This window comes from Coregonus clupeaformis, chromosome 24 (genome assembly GCF_020615455.1).
Source record: "Coregonus clupeaformis isolate EN_2021a chromosome 24, ASM2061545v1, whole genome shotgun sequence".
Lineage (NCBI taxonomy): Eukaryota > Metazoa > Chordata > Actinopteri > Salmoniformes > Salmonidae > Coregonus > Coregonus clupeaformis.
Genome location: NC_059215.1, coordinates 4,052,559 through 4,076,379, shown reverse-complemented (window position 1 = coordinate 4,076,379; position 23,821 = coordinate 4,052,559). Strand labels below are relative to the sequence as shown.

Sequence of the window (23,821 nt, the reverse complement as noted above, 5' to 3'; positions counted from 1 at the left end):
ACTTTAAAAAATAATATATATATACATCTTTATTTATTTTTAACCATTTCTGAATGTTTCCTTGATCAATAGAATGTATTATGTATTTACTTATGCACTTCATGTCTTGTTTGTTAGATCTATGGCATTTTGACAATGAACAAGCGCGCTCAGTTTTTGGAACAGATGCATTGTGTCCAGTTGAAATGCACACCTCGAGGTTAGAGACTGCTTCTCTCTGATCATCATACACACACACACGCGCACGCACGTACACACACACACTTATCCAGCCAGGTCACCCAATATACAAGTCAGTATTCAACGTCCATCCATGTCTGTGCAAGTGGGGAGATGACGTGGCAGTTGTTTTTGATATTTTTGTTTTAAGCCTATCCCAAACCTTAACTTTACCTTAACCATTCGGAGTTAATGCCTGGACTTAACATTAAACACACGAAATTTGAAGTTTGGAACAACTTCGAAATTTGACGTTTGAGTACGTGGATGAACGTCTAATTCTGACATGAGACTGTGAGAGCTTCTAGCATTTATCTGCCTGGCTTGTCTGTCCTGAATGCTTGTTAACACTCACTGTTTAACACACATGTAGCTTAAGCACACACTCACATATGCACACACTCAAAATACTCATGCATGTAGTACACACACGCATACACACACATTCTTCACTCACACATACACACGCACACATACACACACTTGCTGTCACCTTATAGTGTTTGAATGAAGAGGGTGTTTTAGATTTTTGGGAGATAATCTAGTGTCATTGAAGTGCTTCTGGCTTGGTCTTAACATGACACTGCATTGTCTGAATATCTGTGTGTGTGTGTGTTTACTCAGAAATAGATGTGTGTGCTTAGGGCCAAGGTGTGCACAGGCAGCACTGTGAGGAGAAGGCACACACGTTAGTTAGGTTGTGTTTACATCATCATCAATGTGTGTGTGTGTGTGAGTGTGTCTGTATGTGCGTGTGTGCGTGCATTTATGCGTTTGACTTCAGGCAAGGTAGGTGGAGGAGTCTTATAAGGAGGCGTTTCAATTGGAAATAAATACATCAGACACACACACACACACACACACAAACACCCCTGTTGTCCAGCCCCAGGAAAACACTCCCCCTCTTCCTCATCTCACCCTCTCTCTCCTTCTGAGCCCATCTTTATCATCTCCTCTTTCTCTGTCTTTCTACCCCCCTCTTACTCTTCTCCCCTTAAAGTCACAGGCACGTTACAAACCCCCTTTCTCTCTGTACACCTGTAGGCTTGTTTCCGCGTGGGTGGTGCAACTGCCTGGGTCACTCGCGAGGCCGTCATAGAAATAAAATAAAATTCGAGATGGCGTCACAGCGCATCTGGCGGTTGCTCGCGTGCAGACGTGCTCGCCCACCCCTTTACAGACTGATGGAACTCGCGCACACTGAGAAAGTTTGAGTCAGAACTCTGAACTCCCCCCTGACCTCGTGTCTCACGCGCGTTCCCATGGTTACACTGTAGCCCTGCAGCTCACCCATGGTGTCTCTAATATGGATGTCTCCCGCTGTAAGGTGTGAATCAAGCCAGGACTTCTAGCCCACAGGTAAAATCACATAGCCAAAATGTACAGTTATATTGTGTTCACTGTTCAAAATGGACTTAATGAATATGTCATTTAGTTAAGTTTGTGCCTGTGCCATGTGCGTAGGGCAAATGTACACAGTTGTTAGAGTCCGCAGAGGAAAGGAGGCGTGCAGGAAAAATGATGGTAGTAGGCTTGATAAGTCCCATTTGACTAAATAAATATGACGTGTGGGAACAAGACGATTACGGCACAGCGCGCGCAGAGGGTCAATGGGAACCGCGCTGTTGACAGTTCCCTTCTCGAGAGCGAAGAGCGAACACCACAACCCTGGGCACTTACACACACACACACACACACACACACACACACACACACACACACACACACACACACACACACACACACACACACGTAGGCTAATACATTAGAGCCCAGTCTCACCTGTTTTTCTCTCCATCAAAAGCAGGTTCAACAATAGATAACTATATATATTATTATAAATATTATGATTATTATGCTTATTATTATGCTTATTATTATGCTTATTATTATTATTATTATTATTATTATTATTATTATTATTATACAAATCAAAAATAATTATTGTTGTAATTGTTATTATTAATAATAATATTATTCATTTGTGGTTACATTGGTGGGCTGTGTGTGTGCACATATGCGTGCGTACGTGTGTGTGTTATCCCCAGGCTACAACAGAGGTCTTTACGATAATTAGCCCCTCTAGATTAATTGTGTACACACACGCACACTCACAGTTCCCCATCTTATCTTTGAGCTTGTCATGGCAGTATGTGACAGGACGGTGTGTGTGTGGCTGGTTGTTTTAGAGGCCAGAGTTAGTAAGGGTCCAGCACCATGAGGGTCCATTAACATTTAATGATACAGGCCTCATTTAGTTCCCAAACGACAGATAAACTAGGCCAAGACATACACACACACACACACACACACACACACACACAGCTCTTCACCCACAGTACACTAACAAACTGTTCCTACAGTTTAGCTGTGCAGGAATGAGGGTTGTGTTGTGTGTGTGTGTGGTTGTATGTGTGGCTGTGGGTGATCATGACCAGGTGTGTTGATTGCAAAGTGGATGGGGGTTAAATCTGGGGCTCATTCAGTAGGAAAAAACGGGAGAAAAAGTTTTGAAAAACAAAAACAAATGACAGTTGTTATCGGACAAGTTAAGGTACGTTCCAAAACGTTTTCTTCCGTTTCCTGCCGAGTGAACAAGAACCGCTGAGCTTAGCTTCACTGATTGGCTAATATGTTTTTATCTGCTTCACCGATTGGCTAACATGTTTTTATTTGCTTGACTAATTGGCTAATGAGTGTTATATTAAGGGAATTACACTAACAACACACTAACAGCTTCCTCACACGTTTCATACTATTGCATAATGTGCATCTGTTAACTGCATAAATAATCAACATCATAAAGAGGGAGGAGATCCTGCTGTTTTGTGGGTTTCAGCACCAAACTGTGTCCATCACCTCACCAACATTCTCACACACACATTTACACTCTCACTATCACTACAATGTTGATGTTTTAATACTGTTATCAGACATCTACTGATTCTCTCTCTCTCTCTCTCTCTCTCTCTCAATCATCTCTGCTCTATTGGCATGGGGAACTATCTCTCTACATCTCTCTGCAAGTGCTCTAAAACAAAAGTAGAAAAATAAAATAAAATGAACAGTAAACATTACACTCACAAAAGTTCCAAAAGAATAAAGTCATTTCAAATGTCATGATGTGCAAATAGTTAAAGTACAAAAGGGAAAATAAATCAACATAAATATAGGTTGTATATTTCTCTCTCTCTCCTCCCATCCTTCTCTGTAGACATGCCTTGTGTGCAGGCACAGTATGGGCCCGCCCCCCCAGGCTCGTCCTACTCCGCCCAGTCCTTTGGTTACCAGGGCGACAGCTACAGCTCTGACCTCATGAACCCGGACTATACCAAGTTGGACCTGGGTGGGGGTGAGATCTCGGCGGCCGCCACCACCTCTCTGCCCAGCTTCAACGTGTTTGTTGAGGGGAGCTACGAGCCCAAGTCATCCTGCCTCTACCAGATGCCCTCCCATAGGCCGCTTATCAAGAAGGAGGAGGAGTCCTACCCCCAATCTGACACCCTGCCCTCCTCCTCCATGTACTTTAAACAGTCTCCTCCGTCCACCCCCACCACCCCCTCTCTCCCCCCCCAGCCTGGCTCCTCCTTCCTCTGGGATGACTCCCCACACCACTCCCTGCAGCCCCCCTCCCAAGGCCCCCTCAAGTCCTCTCGCTTCCCCCACTTCTACCAGCACTCCCCTCCCCACAGTGGGGGGTATGAGGGGCTGGGAGGGGGGCTGCCTCGCTCTTCCTCCTCTTCCTCGTCATCCTCAGTGCCCCCCCACCCCCACGGCCCGCCCCTGGAGCAGCACCTGTACCAGCTGCACCGCGGGGTTGGGGGTCCGGGCGGCCCGGGAGGACTGGCCTTCCGTTCTCTGGCGCTGGGGTCCTGTAACCCTCTGCTGGGGGACGGCCTACCCTCGCCCCCCCATCGCGGCCCCCCAGGAGAGGGCACCTGTGCCGTGTGTGGCGACAACGCTGCCTGCCAGCACTACGGCGTACGCACCTGCGAGGGCTGCAAAGGCTTCTTCAAGGTAAGACCACCTGATACACATCACCTCACACCCACCCGATGACACCCCCATGAGCATCTCTCATGCTATTCTCCACCTCTCTCTCTCTCTCTCTCTCTCTCTCTCTCTCTCTCTCTCTCTCTCTTCTCTCTCTCTCTCTCTGTCTAACTCTCTCTCCATCTCACGCTCTCTCTCGCTATCTCACTCTCTATCTCTCTCTCTTTCTCTCTCTTTATCTCTCTCTCGTGAGCTGGAAGACACTTTTAGCAGCCACTGTATTTTTATCACACCCTGCCGTCACGACACACACACACACAACCTCTCTGCCCTGTTGGTTGCCTGGGGAGACGACCCTCCCTGGATCTGTTCTATGTGAATACTAGGACCATGTTCAAGGGGATCTGATCCATAGAGCCGTCACAATGTTCATTTAGCGAGCTACCAACAGACATGACTGGAGGTTGTTGGCTTGCAGTGCCCTGAGTCCTCGAAATTGAACATGCCTCAAGAGTTACACCAGTCTCTCTCTCATGCAGAGCTTGGAGAAGGACTGTGCCCCCCTCTCTCTCTCTCTCTCTCTCTCTCTCTCTCTCTCTCTCTCTCTCTCTCTCTCTCTCTCTCGTTCTGTTGTTCATTGAGTGCTCTCTAAATCGTCTGAGGAGTTGCCACGGCGCCTGTGAGGGTCGTCTCCCCAGGCAACCAGCCGGGCAGAGAGGTGTGTGTGTGTGTGTGTCGTGACGGCAGGGTGTGATAAAAATACAGTGGCTGCTAAAAGTGTCTTCCAGCTCACGAGAGAGAGAGAGAGATAAAGAGAGAGAGAGAGAGAGAGATAGCAAGAGAGAGATAGAGAGTGAGATAGCGAGAGAGAGAGGGAGAGAGTGAGATGGAGAGAGAGTTAGACAGAGAGACAGAGACAGAGACAGAGACAGAGACAGAGACAGAGAGAAATACTCTTGTCTCTCTTTTCTCTTTTTCTCTCTCTATCTCTCTTTTGTCTCTTTTCCTTTGTCTCTCTGTTGAGCTGGGAGAGAGAGAGGGAGGGAGAGAAAGAGGAAGAGGACTGTAGGAAGACAATTGGATAAAAACATATTCACCAAACTACAGAGAGCTAGATAATTCACCCAATCCCACACCTAGGTTATCCATGGAGGAGGGATCATATCCATACCTTAACACTGAGCATAAGTACAGTAACTGCTCAGAAACAGTTTGATGGAACCTCTCGGTTGAAATAAAGTTGAAATGAAAAGGCTGTAGCCAATAATGTTTTAAAGCAATAAAATTTACGTTTGTTAAGAATTGATTCCGGCGGTATTATACATTTTCTTCCTCCACAGTTTCCGTTTGGTCTCTTATGACAGTTATCTAACATCATATATAACACATCCCACACACACACACACACACACACACACACACACACACACACACTCATCTCTGTACCTTATGTCATCGTTCAGGAGCCTGCTTTTAGTCATAGGGCTTTTTTCACTTCTTGTATGTGCATGTAAAATGAAATATTTGTCATCCAATACAAAATCTAATGTTCATCCTATTTCATCCTGGCATCTTTAAAACGTGGTCTTTCTGGTGTGTTTTTTAAAGTTATGGAAAACGAGAGAGAAGTAAAGAGAGGGAGAGAGAGAAGTAGAGAGAGGGAGAGAGAGAAGTAGAGACAGGGAGAGAGAGTAGAGACAGGGAGAGAGAGAAGTAGAGAGAGATAAATAAAAGGGAGAGAGGGTGCAAACATAGAGATAATTGAATAAGGCCTGTGGTAGGTGGAAATGAATGATCCCTCTTTTCAATTAGTTTCACAATTAGTTTTTATTTAGTAATTAATGAAAGCAGCGTCTGGTGGTTGCAGGCCAGGGGCTTGTGTGTGTGTGTGTGTGTGTATGGCTTCATGCCGTGGGCTCTGCACCCAGACACAGCCTGTCAACATCCTACATTAGCCTCACACACACACACATACACACACAAACACACAATTTATGTTTCTCCTGCTCTTCAGTGATTCCAGAGCCCTGACAGTCAAAGCTAAACAGCCAGAAAACATTTGTACAACTTCATCTACACAACATTATCCCCACAACATCTACACAACATTATCCACACAACATGTACACAACGTTACCCCCACAACATCTAGACAACATTATCCCCACAACATCCACACAACATTATACACACAACATCTACACAACATTATACACAAAAGATTATACAACCTTATCCGTACAACATTATACAACAACAAACACGCCATTAACCACAATATTTACACAACATTAAACACACAACATGTACACAAAGTTATCCACACAGCATGTACACAACATTTTCCTAACAACGTTTACACAACATTTTCCTAAAAACGTTTACATAACATTATCAAATCTGCTCATTTCCGACTACTGTCTAACGTTAGAGACAGGAATCAGCAGGTGATGGCCACCATCTAACGTTAGAGACAGGAATCAGCAGGTGATGGCCACCATCTAACGTTAGAGACAGGAATCAGCAGGTGATGTTTAATGTTTATGAATGCTCACCAGGACCAGTCTGTTAATATGCAAGTTACACTGAGTGGATGAGCTTTATATTGTTCTCTGTGTTTTACGCACCGTTAAATGCATTATCTCTAATTAAATCTAATTAAATCTAATAGGGCATTCATGCATTATTGCCTTCATATTAGTAGTGTACGCAGAGTGTTATTAGTGATTCATTCTAATTTCATTTGTGTGAGTTATACATATTTTCACTAATGTGAATTAAAGAGATTTTCCTTTTGAATAAGTATTCATTTTTGGTCAATGAATGAAGTATTACTTTTTGTTAACATAAATAGTAGCTTATGTGGGAGATGAATATGTAAATAAATTGTAGTCATTTAGAAATACGAATTGCAGAATTAGACTTGGTAAAACAGTTAGCGGTATAAAAGCAATGCATATGGGAGATGATAAATATATTAACTAATTGACATATATTTACCTGAGAGAGAGTGGAGAGAGAGAGAGAGAGAGGTTAAGCTAACAGAAGCAGCGATAGCCCCCATTATTGCTCATCCAGAGGGAAATGGAACATGACGAATTACTTCCTCTCACACACAGACCCAACACACACACACACACACACACACACACACACACACACACACACACACACACACACACACACACACACACACACACACACACACACACACACACACACACACACACACACACACACACACACACACACACACACACACACTCACACATTAACCTCTGAGCACAGCCAGTCAAGCAGTGGCTGTTAACCCTCTACCCCTGGTAGAGGAAAGAATAACTACATAAAAAAAAAAAACAATGCTTTTGAATTAATAAATTCATAAATGCTAAACCTTTTAATTAGAGACGGACGGCAGTAGAGTGGCAGTTATACAGCCTGGAGAGAGAGAGAGAGAGAGAGAGAGCTGTCTGATAGCCCCTGATTAGGAAGGAGTGGAGGAGGAGGGGAGGGGATGAGAGGAGGGAGAGGGGGAATGAGGGAGAAGGGAGGGTTGTCCCTGAAGGCTTTTAATTTAAGCCAGGCTATTAGCACATGTTACATGTCCTGAATCTGCATGTCCCTGTGTGTGTGTGTGTGTGTGTGTGTGTGTGTGTGTGTTTGTGTGTGTGTGTCCCAGTGTAGATGGGTCAGTCACGGCTGTAGTCTCTCAGTACAACTAGGCTTTAACCGTTTGGGGTTGTAGGCTATGCTGTGATTACATGTAACTCAGTTCAGCCACTCTGGTGTAACTTCTCTCATTCCACCTGAGCGGGGACAGAGAGTAGAGGGACAGGCTAGATGTGTGGGCATGTAGACACTGTACACAGCAGAACAGGTTATTCTAGTGGACTGGTTGTGTCTTCTCTCTGTCTTTCCCTTTGTCTCTCTTTCTCTTTGATCCCTCCATCTCTCTTAGGGTGTTGCGTATGGCAGACGGTCGTGAGGGCGGTGTTCACAGTGTACACACACTCACACACATACACACACTCACACTCACACACACTCACACACATACACACACTCACACTCACACACACACACACACACACACACACACACACACACACACACACACACACACACACACACCGCACACACACTCACACACATACACACACACACACACACACACACACACACTCACAAACACTCTCTCTCTCTCTCTCTCTCTCTCTCTCTCTCTCTCTCTCTCAAACACAAATCACATAGGTGACAGCTGAGGTCAGAGATTTCTGACAGATAAACACGGGTTTGTAGAATCATAATATAGAATCATAATGTAGAACCATAATGTAGAATCATAATGTAGAATCATAATGGAGAATCATAATGTAGAACCATAATGTAGAATCATAATGAAGTAGCATAATGTAGAATCATAATGTAGAATCATAATGTAGAATCATAATGTGGAATCATAATGTAAAACCATAATATAGAACCATAATGTAGAATCATAATGTAGAACCATAATGTGAATCATAATGTAGTAGCATAATGTAGAATCATAATGTAAAACCATCATGTAGAACCATCATGTAGAATCATAATGTAGAATCATAATGTAGAATCATAATGTAGAATCATAATGTAAAACCATAATGTAGAACCATAATGTAGAATCATAATGTAGAATCATAATGTAGAACCATAATGTAGAATCATAATGCAGTAGCGTAATGTAGAATCATAATGTAGAACCATAATGTAGAATCATAATGTAAAACCATAATGTAGAATCATAATGCAGAATCATAATGTAGAATTGTAATATAGAAGCATAATGTAGAATCATAATGTAGAATCATAATGTAGAATCATAATATAGAAACATAATGTAGAATCATAATATAGAAACCATAATGTAGAATCATAATGTAGTAAACCATAATGAATTCCCTTTTTAGTCATTCTAGTTCTATGGACACGGCCTATCATTCATTCAGGTCACGATTGGTATTGGAACGTATTTTGAAATGATTATAACATGATTATGACATGATTATGACATGCTTATGAATTTCCGCTGCATGGGTGATGGCTTTTGTACGACGATGAATGAGTTACCTGGGTTTAACTCGATCAATCCATATCCGATCTACTGACACCATCTATCCAACAAATGTTGGACACACACACACACACACACACACACACACAACAACACAACACACACACACACACACACATACACACATACAACAAAACATGCACACTCACGACACACACATACCATGCACACACACACACACTCATGCACACACACACACACACACACACACACACACACACACTCACACACACACACACTCACGCACACACACTCACGCACACACACTCATGCACACATACTCATGCACACACAATCATGCACACACAATCATGCACACACACACACTCTCTCTCTCTCTCTCTCTCTCACACTGGCATGGATCATTGTACTCAATACAGTGGGAGTTATCTGACCAGCCACCTCAGCCATCTTAATCGAGCGATGAGGTCAGGGATCGACAGGCCTGATAAGATGATTGATGTCACCTGATCTGTGATCTGCCCCATTTCCTAACCAAATTTTAAATGTCAAATGTTATGTCTCAGTCTGTTTTACTAGTCTCTGTGCGTGTGCGTCGGTCAGGTCTGTAGAGAATCAGGGATGAGTGAGTTAGCTGTATTATCTCTGATGTGTAGCGTCTCTGTGACCATAACAGAACGGCACTCTCCAAATGACACACAAACACAAACACACACACACACACACACACGCACACACTCTCTGACAAGACACCTTTTCAGATCTTTTCCACAAACCATTCACAAATTAGGCTCTGGAGTCACAACCTTAAAGTAATTGATCCACCCTAAATCAACATCTTAAACGAAAACTTCACTTCTAAATTAATGTCTTAAAGAGATAGTTCACCCCAAAATCAATGCCTCTTTTGTATACCATCAAAGTGGTCAAGCCTGCCTCTGACGTGTGCACTGAAAATAACAAAATTACCTGAATTGAATATTCTAATTATTGCAATCGAACAGCTCTACACTTCCATACATTCACAATATGTAAATCATATCATGATGGAGATTTCTTTCATTACTAAGAAGCATATTTAAGAATAATGCTTACATTAACAGAATAATATATTTTATTATTAAAAAGGCAAAGTGGTCCCTTTTAAAACATGTATTCGATGTTGTCCGGCCATCGTGCTTCAGCCTCAGACAGCTGTTGTTAAGTGTATCATCATGTTTAACTTAAAGCCTAAAAGGATGCAGTTCTCTTCAACCACATTAGCCTCAATAATGACCATAACCAACTTATCCCTGCATGCACGGGTCATTGACCATTTAAGAGATGAGAGCGAGACATCGGAGCGATCAGGGGTGCCATGACAACCCCTCTCCTCCCGCACGCCCTCCATTACGCGACGGTTCCGGCCTCGCGCCGGAGCATATGGAATAATTGGTGTGTTATTGGTCTCCCGGGGGACCGGGCATGTGTGGCGCGAGGGGTTCCTAATTGGATTGATTTGTTTTGATGTGTTTTAGAGGCGCTAAAGGAGGAGAGGGCCCCTATAGAGACAGCCTCAGACAGTTACACATAGACTCATTACATCTTCAGAAACCAAAGGGTTAAATTATTTACGTCTAATAAAAGGATCCTTTAAAGCAGTTTGATTGGTCACAGTTTAACCTCGCATCCAAGGCTCCCCGACACTATGAACTGGTTAACCAGACCAGTCAGTGTCACCAAATACTGTACTGAAATGAAATGACTGCAAATATAAAGACTTAAATTGGATTAAATGACTATGTTAATACTGGGTATGCAGATGGTTAAGTTGTTTATTTAGATCTTTAATTGCTGAGTGTGTTTTACCACCAACATGCACGCAGGCAGCTCTCCCAGTGTCTCAGCTGGATAAGAGCGGACACAGTAGGCTAGCCTACTGATCAGGCTCGCTCCATTAGCCTGGCACGTGCATGGGGATGGATGGACAACTCAATAAACTGTCATAATAATATTGTTGTCCTCTGTGCAGGGAGCGCGCAGGGTCATCTCTGATTTCATTTTAATAAGGTCAGTAATAATGGCGCGAGCCAGCCGAGGAGAAAACAGCTCCCGAGGGGCCCATTGAGAGGCGCGATGCGCGAGGCCCTGGAGGTGCCACTAGAGCTGACCCGCCAGCTTCACAAACAATCTGATCACGCGGCGCCGCGGCCGCTGTCCCCTGTCTCGCGGGACCCGCCTCGGCACGCCACGCACTCATGCCTATTGTCATCCCCCTCGCGCTAATAAAATTGTCCCTCCTGCAGGCGAGGCATGTCGGGAAATTAATTTTATCTAATTATCCTGATGTCACCACCGTCTTTCAGCGCGTAATTAAAATGTGACCTGCGAGCTTCCTCCTCTATTCTCCACCGGAGAGAAAAAACACAAACTGAATTAAACAAATCAAGTGTTTGGTGGCTGATTGTGTCCCTCCTCCCTGTCTGTGGTGGCTGATCCACACACACACACACACACACACACACACACACACACACACACACACACACACACACACACACACACACACACACACACACACACACACGCACACACACACGTTCTTTCACCCTCGTTCTCTCTCACACACACTCACTTGTTCTGTGTATGTGTCCCCACAGCGTACGGTGCAGAAGAAATGCAAAATATGTGTGCCTGGCCAGTAAGAACTGTCCCGTGGACAAACGGAGACGCAACCGCTGCCAGTACTGCCGCTTCCAGAAGTGCCTCAGTGTCGGCATGGTGAAGGAGGGTAAGAATAATAATAATATGCCATTTAGCAGACGCTTTTATCCAAAGCGACTTACAGAGGCATAATTTGTGTGACCCACTACCTTGGCGGCGGTGCTCTACCAGCTGAGCTACAGAAGAACACACACACACGATCACAATCAGTCCCATTAGCTAATTTTCCTATAGAACACACCTTCTAATAAGGTAAATCTGACCCCTGGTCTCCATGGTGATGGTGTGTATCTCTAATTATGGTGTGATTGGCCGGTAATGGTCTGGCCTATACAGCGGTCACACAGGTGCACATGCCCGATGCACACATTTTGCTTTGGTAAGACAAGGACTTAAGTGGTGAAAAGCAGACAGACTGGCATCTCCACACATGCCATGGGTCCCACAGGAGTCCTGATTTAATGTCACCCTCTAACTCTTTTACTGTAACTCTCACACAGTAACTCTTACACAGTAACTCTCACACAGTAACTCTTACACAGTAACTCTCACACAGTAACTCTTACACAGTAACTCTTACACAGTAACTCTCACACAGTAACTCTTACACAGTAACTCTTACACAGTAACTCTCACACAGTAACTCTCACACAGTAACTCTCACACAGTAACTCTTACACAGTAACTCTCACACAGTAACTCTTACACAGTAACTCTTACACAGTAGCTCTCACACAGTAACTGTCACACAGCTCCACTGCCCTCTGCTGGCCAGTAACAGTGGGAATAGTGGAACAGTGGGAAGGATGGGACTGGGATTTTCATCTTTCATCAGCAGCATACCAAGATGAGCCATACCTGCTGTCCTCACCCTTTCTCCCTCTAATGTGGTACAGCTCTCTCTCCTGTCTGAAATCTGATCTCTCTCGCCTGTCTGAAATCTGATGTATCTCTCCTGTCTGAAATCTGATCTCTCTCGCCTGTCTGAAATCTGATCTATCTCTCCTGTCTGAAATCTGATCTATCTCTCCTGTCTGAAATCTGATGTCTCTCTCCTGTCTGAAATCTGATCTCTCTCTCCTGTCTGAAATCTGATCTCTCTCTCTCTCTCCTGTCTGAAATCTGATCTCTTTCTCCTGTCTGAAATCTGATCTCTCTCTCTTCTGTCTGAAATCTGATCTCTCTCTCTATGGTCTCTCCTCAGTGGTGCGTACAGACAACCTGAAGGGCCGTCGAGGTCGTCTGCCCTCCAAACCAAAGAGCCCTCTGCAGGCGGAGTCCTCACCTCCCTCGCCTCCCCTCAGTCTGCTCTCTGCTCTGCTCAGGGCCTACTCACACTGCACTCCCAGGGAACTAGACTACAGCCAGGTAGGCTACCTGTGTCTCTCTCTCTCTCTCTCTCTCTCTCTCTCTCTCTCTCTCTCTCTCTCTCTCTCTCTCTCTCTCTCTCTCTCTCTCTCTCTCTCTCTCTCTCTCTCTCTCTCTCTCTCTCTCTCTCTCTCTCTCATTCTCTCTCTAACCCCCAACATCCCCTCCCCTCTCACTTTCTGTCCGATAGTTCAGTGCGGCGGAAGCCCCCTCATCCTCCTCCTCCTCTGACGCCCAGTACATCCAGCTCTTCTATAGGCTGCTCACCGTCTCCATGGAGACCACGCGTTGCTGGGCCGACCGGCTGCCCGGCTTCAATGAGCTTCACCGCGATGACCAGAACCTGCTCATAGATTCTGCCTTCCTGGAGCTCTTCGTCCTGCGATTGGCCCACAGGTAAGACACACACCCGGCCACACCCACCTGGCCTTGCCTACACACACCTGACAACACCCACCTGGCCACACCCACCTGGCCACACCCACCTGGCCACACCCACCTGGCCACACTCACCTGGCCACACCTACCTGGCCACACCTACCTGGCCACACCCACCTGGCCACACACCTGGCCACACCTACCTGGCCACACCCACCTGGCCACACATACCTGGACACACCTACCTGGCCACACCCACTTGGCCTTTTCCCTAGCTGTGTTTTCTTTTCTTTATGAAAGGAGATCATCATGACACACACACGATTCCGATCCCTTGAGTCTGGTGTCTGACGTACAGAAGTTGGTGTGTGTGTGTGTAAGCATGTGAGTGCTTATAGAGGGATGAACCAGTCATTTATTGACAGTGCTGAGTCTACTTTAGAGCTGGACGTCATGTTTCTACTTCAGAACATTCTATACGTCTTCTATTTGATGTTGTCTAAACTGTAACGGCCAAACTTTAGCTCCTGTGTGTCTGTGTGTGTGTGTGTGTGTGTGTGTGTCTGTGTGTGTGTGTGTGTGTGTGTGTGTGCGTGTGTGGATACCTGCAGTGCCATTGTGAGCGCCCCAGCCTGTACCACAGCGTTGCTATGGGTTACTGTACTGACCCCTAGAGTATGTGGTTGGCTAAATTTATGGGATGGCAAAGGGAGGTACTAGCTCATCCTTTTGTCTAAGCAGTTGTCTGGGACTGAAAACAAACACACACGTACGCAAACACACTCACACACAGACACACACACACTCACACATAGACACACACAGACACACACACACTCACACATAGACACACACAGAGAGACACACACACATAGACACACACACACACACACACAGACAGACACACCACCATAGACACACACAGACACACACTCACACATAGACACACACACACACATGGACATACACACACAGACAGACACACTCACACATAGACACACACACACACACACACAGACATACTCACACTCACTGCTTTTAGCATGTGTATGTTACTTCTACTAAAAACTCTACACAAGTAGAAAGTGAAACATGACTGTAAATTAGTATAGCACAGCCCCAATCCCCAGCCTGGCCTCCAGGTGCAGGGTGGGTAGGGGGTGGGTGGTGGCGTCTCAGCCCCACCAGGGGGGCACCAGCCTGGGCCTCTGACTCACTCTGGACTGGTGATTCAGAGAGGCCTCCATCACACACACACACACACACACACACACACACACACACACACACCAGCAACCAAACATCATGCAGTCACCTCCCACTGGACAGAATAGTCACACACTGTGGTTTCAGTACTCTTTCTTTCACTCATTGTAGAGCCTGAGAGCGAGGGAGACAGACACACACACACACACACACACACACAGACACTCACTGTGATTGCTGTTGCGAACCTGCTATGGCCCTGTGGTGAACCCAGATGCCTCTGGTCCCCAATGTATGTGTTAGCACGCACATGAGTGTGTTTTTTTGTGTGTGAGAGAGAGAGAGAGCGAGAGAGAGAGAGAGAGAGAGAGAGAGAGAGTGTGTGTGTGTGTGTGTGTGTGTGTGTAGGGTATATTTGCTCCGGTCCTGCTGGTGTTGCCGTAATCACTTTTTAACTGGTTGTCATGGTTATTGAGCAATCTCTGTGGTGACGGTTGTAGTCAGGGGAGAGCAGGAATGTGTGGCAGACATCCAGGAGGGAGCAATGATGTGTGTGTGTGTGTGTGTGTTTGTTTGTTGACGGCTGGATTATATCTTGTCTGCTGTGTCTCTCTTCCTCTTCCATCTCTCCAGACCATCCCTCATTCCTCTTCTCTAGTGCCCTCTCCTAACCTCCCCCATCCATCCATCTTCTCTCCCTCTCATCTCTCTCTTGTTCCCCCTCTTCTCTCTCCTCTCTCCTCTCCTCTACTCTTGGGATCCCCACTTGGTACTGACTGGCAAGTGCTGAGCGTGTGTATCTATTTGTGAGTGAGTATGTCTGTGTGTGTGTGTTTGTTTGTGTATGTGAGTGGGTGTGGGTGCATGCATTCATGCATTTTTATGAGTGAGTGTGTATGTGTGTGTGTGTTTGTATGTAGAAGAGGGTGGAGTTCTCTTAAACTGTAATGAGGATAATTAGACACAAAGTATTTCATCTCTCTCATAACTGCTAAACCAGCACAGCTAATGTTAGTACAGAGCCTCATATGAGGCTTACACACAAGCCTCTCTCTCCCTCCTCTCTCTCCCTCCTCTCTCTCTCTCTCTCTCTCTCTCTCTCTCTCTCTCTCTCCCTCCTCTCTCTCCCTCCTCTCTCTCTCTCTCCCTCCTCTCTCTCTCCCTCCTCTCTCTCTCTCTCTCTCTCCTCTCTCTCTCTCTCTCTCTCTCTCTCTCTCTCTCTCTCCCTCCTCTCTCTCTCTCTCTCTCCTCTCTCTCTCCCTCCTCTCTCTCCCTCCTCTCTCTCCCTCCTCTCTCTCCCTCCTCTCTCTCTCTCTCTCTCTCTCCCTCCTCTCTCTCCCTCCTCTCTCTCTCTCTCTCCCTCTCTCTCTCTCTCTCTCTCTCTCTCTCTCCCTCTCTCCCTCCTCTCTCTCCCTCCTCTCTCTCCCTCCTCTCAATTCAATTTCATTTCAATTTAAGGGCTTTTTTGGCATGGGAAACGTATGTTAACATTGCCAAAGCAAGTGAAGTAGATAGTAAACAAAAGTGAAATAAACGATAAATATTAACAGTAAACATTACACTCAGAAGTTCCAAAATAATAAAGACATTTCAAATGTCATATTATGTATATATACAGTGTTGTAACAATGTGCAAATAGTTAAAGTACAAATGGGAAAATAAATAAACATAAATATGGGTTGTATTTACAATGGTGTTTGTTCTTCACTGGTTGCCCTTTTCTTGTGGCAACAGGTCACAAATCTTGCAGCTGTGATGGCACACTGTGGTTTTTCACCCAGTAGATAAGGGAGTTTATCAAAATTGGGTTTGTTTTCGAATTCTTTGTGGATCGCTGTAATCTGAGGGAAATATGTGTCTCTAATATGGTCATACATTTGGCAGGAGGTTAGGAAGTGCTGCTCAGTTTCCACCTCATTTTGTGGGAAGTGTGCACATAGCCTGTCTTCTCTTGAGAGCCAGGTCTGCCTATGGCGGCCTTTCTCAATAGCAAGGCTATGCTCACTGAGTCTGTACATAGTCAAAGCTTTCCTCTCTCTCTATCTCTCTCTCTCTCACTCTCTCTCTCTCTCTCTCTCTCTCTCTCTCTCTCTCTCTCTCTCTCTCTCTCTCTCTCTCTCTCTCTCTCTCTCTCTCTCCCTTTCCCCCCATTTTATCTCTCTATAATAAGAGGGGAGTATGATGACCGTGTGTCGTGTGTAAACGATGGTTAAATGCATCTGAAAAAGCTTTTCATTTCCTTATTAAGACCAGGATCTGTGTTTCCACTGTGTACCACAGCCCAACCCCTGCCCCCACACACACACACACACACACACACACACACACACACACACAGCCCTCTGCCCTAACCGTTCACCTTCCCCCACACCGCTGCACAGAAACACAGGAATGTTTTAAAACGTTCTAATTTGGAAAACACAACTTTAATCAGCTGCATGCCTGCGTTTGATGTGTGTGTGTGTGTGTGTGTGTGTGTGTGTGTGTGGTTGCCACTGTTCTCATTTGTAGTTATTGTAATTGTTTCCTTGTGCAGTGTTTTAGACCGGGGCACCGAAAACCAATAGGAAAGCTCATAAGAGTCATGTGATTGCCACCACACACTCAGGGCACAGAGATCAACCCACTCTATGTGTTCTATATCTATACTGCACAGTCTACTAATACTCTCTATCTGCTCTTGCTCTTTGCAATCGTTCTTTAGACCACCACAATCTAATGCAAACCTTCCTGGATCAAACTTCACCCATAGTAACCCTCTCTCCTCTCTCTCTCTCTCTCCCCTCTCTCTCCCCTCTCTCTCCTCTCTCTCCTCTCTCTCTCCTCTCGCTCTCTCTCCTCTCTCTCCCGCCTGTCGATCTCGCTCTCTCCCCTCTCTCTCTCTCTCTCTCTCTCTCTCTCTCTCTCTCTCTCTCTCTCCTCTCTCTCCTCTATCTCCTATCTCTCTCTCCCCCTCCTCTCTCTCCTCTCTCTCCCTCTCTCTCTCTCTCTCTCTCTCTCTCTCTCTCTCTCTCTCCCTCTCCCTCTCTCCCTCTCTCTCTCCTCTTTCTCTCTCTCCTCTCTCTCTCTCTCTCTCTCCTCTCTCGATCTTCTCTCTCACTCTCTCTCCTCTCGCTTTCTCCTCTCGCTCTCCTCTCTCCCTGTCAGGTCTTTGTTGTCGGAGCATAAGCTGGTGTTCTGTAATGGCCTGGTGCTGAGCAGGTTCCAGTGTCTGAGAGGTTTTGGAGAGTGGCTGGACTCCATCAGAGACTTCTCCTCTCATCTACAGAGTCTCAACCTGGACACCTCAGCCTTCTCCTGCCTGGCTGCCCTGGTTCTGTTCACAGGTAACACACCCACCCATGTGCACACACGCACGCACACACACACACACACACACACACACACAGGTAACTCACACATATGCACCCACACATAGGTAATACACACACACACACAGGTAATACACACCCAATCCTTTGTTTGTAGGCTTTAAGTTAAGCCTTCGGTCACTCAGTGTTGTCAAGACAATCAGGTTAAATTCACGGACGTCTCACACACTCACACACACACATACACACAGCTTTATTTTCGTGAAATTTCAGGACATTTTTGGAACCATTAAAAATCCTATTTTCCCTAACCCCTAACCCTAACCCTACCCCTAACCTAACCCTAACCCTAACCCTAAACCTAAACCTAAACCTAAACCTAAACCTAAACCTAACCTTAACCTTAACCTTAACCTTAACCCCCAAACCATAAACCTAACCCTTAAGCTTAAAATAGCATTTGGACAAATTCAGGCCCTGAAGAAAGTCCTGACTTTTCAAAAAAGTTATTGTTTTCCTACCTTCTCAGGACATTCGGGTGAATTGTTAGGACATTGGAGTCCTGATAATGTAGGGAAACAAGTACACACACACACCCTAACACACACATACACATATACACACACCCACTAACACGCACACACTAACACACACACACACACACACACCCTAACACCCTAACACCCTAACACACACAGTAACACACACACACATACTAACACACACACTTAAACACACCTCTGTCCGGAAGGTACACCTGATCTCCGGCAGCACCTGCTGCACCTGCCTGACACCTGGTCCTTTAATCAGAGCATGAGTGTGAACCACGTAGGAGCATCACTGATTCCTGTGTGTGTGTTTGTGTTTGTGTGTCATGTGTGTGTGTGTTCTGCTGAATGCCTCCTGCACGGAGAACAGAGAATACACTCTCCGACTCTACCCCCCCCACACTTCACCAGTGAGTAAAGAGCTGAGAGCAGACAGAGGAGAGCAGAGGGTCATTCAACAAAGAGAGACACTTTATCTCACTCTTTTATTTACCCTCGTTTAAAAATTTTTTGCCTAACATGTTACTCTGAGATTTCAAATTCTACTACACCCCTCCCCCACACACAGTCCCATCCCCTCCCTCCCCCCCATCCTCTTCTCGTCGTCCCCGTCCCCCACCCTTCCCTCCCTCCTCCCCTCTCTGGGGGAGCACTTAACTCCGTGCCGGATCGACCGGGTCACCGCGGAGCTCGGCTCTGGAATGGTGTCCGCACGGCTCTCAGTGGCAGTCTGCCGCCTCCACACAGCACACAGGACACTGCTACTGTAGAACCGCTAGAGCCACTAGAACCATCGACCGAGGCAGAGTGGCCTCTGCAGAAAGACAGCCATCGATCCCTCCCTCCCTTCTCCCCAGGAACTCAGTTAGAGAGAGAGAAAGAATGGATTCAGAGAAGAATGAGAGGGGTAGAGAGGTGAGGGAGAGAGTATGAGGTCTGAAAGCTGCCTCTCTCAGTGAGAGGTGAAAAGGACCTCGACAGTGACTGCAGCACCAAACACACAGACCGTACAGAGAGTAGACGTCTCACACTGAGGCTAGTATTACAACTTTCTACACCCACAGTACACACACACACACACACACACACACACACACACACTCTTACTGATACACAGCGACTCAAACTACGAGTGTGTATATGTATTTTATGTGTGTGTGTGTGTGCATGTGTGCATGTGTGTGTGTGTGTGACTGTCTGGACACCCTGTTCTCTACAGAATGAGTTAGTGTCACATTAAGGCTGGTCGGGGTGCCAGTAGGGTTGCTAAGGGCAGTGGAGTGTGTGTGTGTCTGTGTCTAATCTCATTTGGCTGCTCAAAGGAGCGAATAATCTGCTAATTGTTGAGCACTGGCTACTTGTGTTGATGTCAACCTCTTAGAGAAGGCGAGTGTGTTTGTGTGTGTGTGCGCGCTTGAGTGCGTGTTTGTGTGTTTATATGTAAAATTGTCACAGGACTCGGTTGGGGGGGGGTATATTAGGTTAGTGTGTGTATTGATCTGCAGTGAGAGAGACAGACAGGGTGTGTGTGTGTCTGGGAGGTTTAGAGCCTGTTTAAGGTTTAAGGCTGCGGTAACATAATAACAACAAGATCCACAGGAGCTAATGAGATGGAATTGAATAGAAAACAAGATGGAGTTTGTGCTTTGAGCTGGCAGCGCTCTGAGCAAGTGGAGGAGCACTGTGTGTGTGAAAGAGGAGCACTGTGTGTGTGAAGGAGGAGCACTGTGTGTGTGAAGGAGGAGCACTTTGTGTGTGAAGGAGGAGCACTGTGTGTGTAAAGGAGGAGCAATGTGTGTGTGAAGGAGGAGCACTCTGTGTGTGAAGGAGGAGCACTGTGTGTGTGAAGGAGTGGCACTGTGTGTGTGAAGGAGGAGCACTGTGTGTGTGAAGGAGTGGCACTGTGTATGTGAAGGAGGAGCACTGTGTGTGTGAAGGAGGAGAACTGTGTGTGTGAAGGAGTGGCACTGTGTGTGTGAAGGAGGAGCACTGTGTGTGTGAAGGAGGAGCACTGTGTGTGTAAAGGAGGAGCACTGTGTGTGTAAAGGAGGAGCACTGTGTGTGTGAAGGAAGAGCATTGTGTGTATCTATCTCTCTTTGTATATCTGTTTGGTCTGTAACCCGTCTTTTGTCCCCTCTGTCTCCACAGAGCAGGTCCCAGGACTGAAGGACAGTAAGCGCGTTGAGGAGCTGCAGAACAAGGTGGTCTGTTGCCTTAGAGACCACCTGGGCTTTGGCCCCTCCTCCTCCTCCAAGGCCACGCCCCCTCTAAGTTGTGTGCTGGGTGTTCGGGCGGAGCTCCGCTCCCAGAGGACCCAGGGTCTGCAGAGGATCTTCTACCTGAAGCTGGAGGACCTGGTCCCGCCCCCACCTTTGATTGACAGGTTCCTAGACACTCTGCCCTACTGATGCTGCCTGGGCTGATTACACCCACACACATGTGTCACATCCTGTTTAAGACACGCCCCCCCAGAGCACGCGGCCACGCTTAGAGGAGCGAGACTCGCTGAGCTATGCTGAGAGACAGCCAATCAAATTGCTTTTCACTCATTAAGGACAACCAATCAAAAATGCTTTTCACGCAAAAAGACAATTATTCATATGCTTTACCACTTTTTATCTGGTCCTTGTTTTTCTCGTGTGATGGGAGGATTTGAAAGGATGACAAAAAAATGAAAGTGACATTTCTCTGTCCTGTTTTAGTATGGTTCTGCCTGAAGGAAGAAAATAAGACCCACGTCTTTGCTTTGTTCTGGACTGGTTTGGCCTGCTTCAGTCTGGTTCGGTTCAGTCTATAGCAGTCTGTCCTAGGGGGGAGGGGAGTGCAGGCTATGTGAGTAACTGTGTGACGCTCTGATGATGTCCCAGGGAAACAAGGAGCTGCGTTTTTTTTGTTCCTCCTGTGAAATTGGAGGAAGGGGACATTTATAAAATAAAAAATAAAGTTTTCTATCGTCAGTCAAGACGACGTACAGCGTGAGTGTGGGTAACCCGGCAATCTGTGTGTGTGAGTGAGCTTAGTCTCCAACAGAACGCATTAAAACAGAAGATATAAAACACACAACACACACAGTGAAGTGACTGCTGTTTGGCTCTTTTGTCTAAGTGCAATTTCTTTAGTGCTATCTTTTTATTTTCTTTAAGCAACAGCTAGAGATGGAAAGGTTTCATTTCAAACTCTAAATTATTTTAATACTAAGACTGGCCATGTACTGTCAGTCTGTCAGTAGCTCCGGGAGAAAGAGAGATTGGTGAGGAGAGAGGAGGTACTGGGCACTAACCATTGATGACTCAGTCTCTCAGACTTGAACTGGCTGTAGTAGATTTAAGAATGAACTCTTAGGATTATTGGAGGAAATTACGCAAGCAGCACTTACACCCTCAGAGGGAGAGAAGCACAGACACACACCCACCTACTCCCCTGAGAGAGGGAGCGAAGAGGCAGAGAGGAGGAGAAGAGGAGAGGAGGAAAGGGGGGCTGGGAGTAGAAGGGTGCACGATGGATGACTGTAAGGGGTCTGGGGGGGGGGGCGTTGAAACATTCCGCAGTCATGCTCTTTTTGTATGTTTGTAATATGGAGGCTGTGAGAGATTGGAGGACTGTGTTACTGTCTATGTGTTTCCGTGTAGGAGTACAGGAGCATATGCATGGTGTGTTATAAGCTGTTATAAGCTCTTATGAAGCTGTTATGACAGCCTGGCCTGGTTTGTGTGTCAGACTGCGCCTGTGTGTGTGTGTGTATGGTCCCCCCCCGGCCCACCACCATATCACATCACAGACTCACTCACAGGCATCCGTTTGAAAGAAGAAAAAAATTAAATTCTATAGATATATAAATATATATATATATATATATATATATACAAAACTAATATTTTGAAGTGTTTTTAGCTTTTTCAAATATTGTGGTACAAGTTGTGCATTGTTTTTTGAAGAAGATAAATTAAAAGAAGAAAAAAAAGTTTTTGTCAATTTCCGTCTCTGACTGGAGTTTCCTGGTAGTTTTATTTTTCTTTCTCTTTGGTTCACTGGAGTTTCTGTTCAGCACTTTGACATCATAAAGTAGACCTGATTATTCTGACTGAGTCTGCTGTTTCTATTATTATCATCATCATCATCATCATCCTCATCATCCTCATCCTCATCATCATCATTATCATCATCACCATCTTCGTCATCATCATTATCATCAACATCATCATCATCATCACCATCTTTGTCATCATCATCATCACCATCATCATCTTCACTCACAGTACCATGAAATAATGCTCTATCAGGACAATGAGGGAAACCAGAGGATTCACTGCAAGGGATTGATCCTGCACACGTTTCTAAATAAAATGAAATAAAAATCACTGAATAAGTGTGAGATGGAGTGAAGTGCTTGTGTGTGTGTGTTTGTGTCTGAGCGTGTGTCTGAGCGTGTGTGTGGTGACGGTTGGTTCCTGTTGACAGGTAAGGGGGCTCTCCTCAAAGAGAACGATGTCCCTGTCTCTAGTAAGCTGACAAGTGAAAGGAGCGGCACACTGTGTACAGAGTCAGTGTGTGTGTGTGTGTTCAGAACGCTCTAACATCTTGTCCCTCTGTCAAAGAGAACGATGTCCCTGTGTCCAGTAAGCTGACAGGTGAAAGGAGCGGCACACTGTGTACAGAGTTTGTGTGTGTGTGTGTGTTCAGAACGCTCTAACATCTTGTCCCTCTGTCAAAGAGAACGATGTCCCTGTGTCCAGTAAGCTGACAGGTGAAAGGAGCGGCACACTGTGTGTTAATCCTCCTCTGACACAGGTAGTGACAGTGTTGAGTGACGAGTAACATAACACCAACACACACAGAGAGCAGAGAGCTCAACGAGTTGAGTGAAGACAGGGACACACACTCACACACACACACACAGAAGGAGCTGTCAGTCTCTGCCAGCCGATCGATCAGCGCTGACAGATAGCAGATACCCCCAGAGTCTTAATTAGAGCTCCCATTAGAACACACACACACACACACACTGCTCCCACAAACATA

At 45.8% G+C, this 23,821-nt stretch overlaps 1 protein-coding gene across 1 annotated transcript in view; it reads left to right on the top strand.

Annotated features, from left to right (window-relative positions):
- Positions 1-22,880, top strand: part of nr4a3 (nuclear receptor subfamily 4, group A, member 3) — a 28,585-nt gene extending 5,705 nt beyond the window's left edge. Inside the window, 7 exon segments of the mRNA XM_045206990.1 lie at positions 3,434-4,236; positions 11,926-11,940; positions 11,942-12,056; positions 13,194-13,357; positions 13,548-13,753; positions 18,090-18,268; positions 20,951-22,880. Coding sequence (XP_045062925.1) covers positions 3,434-4,236; positions 11,926-11,940; positions 11,942-12,056; positions 13,194-13,357; positions 13,548-13,753; positions 18,090-18,268; positions 20,951-21,210 — 1,742 coding nt within the window. The 3' untranslated portion in view covers positions 21,211-22,880.
- The last annotated feature ends 941 nt before the right edge of the window (positions 22,881-23,821 follow it).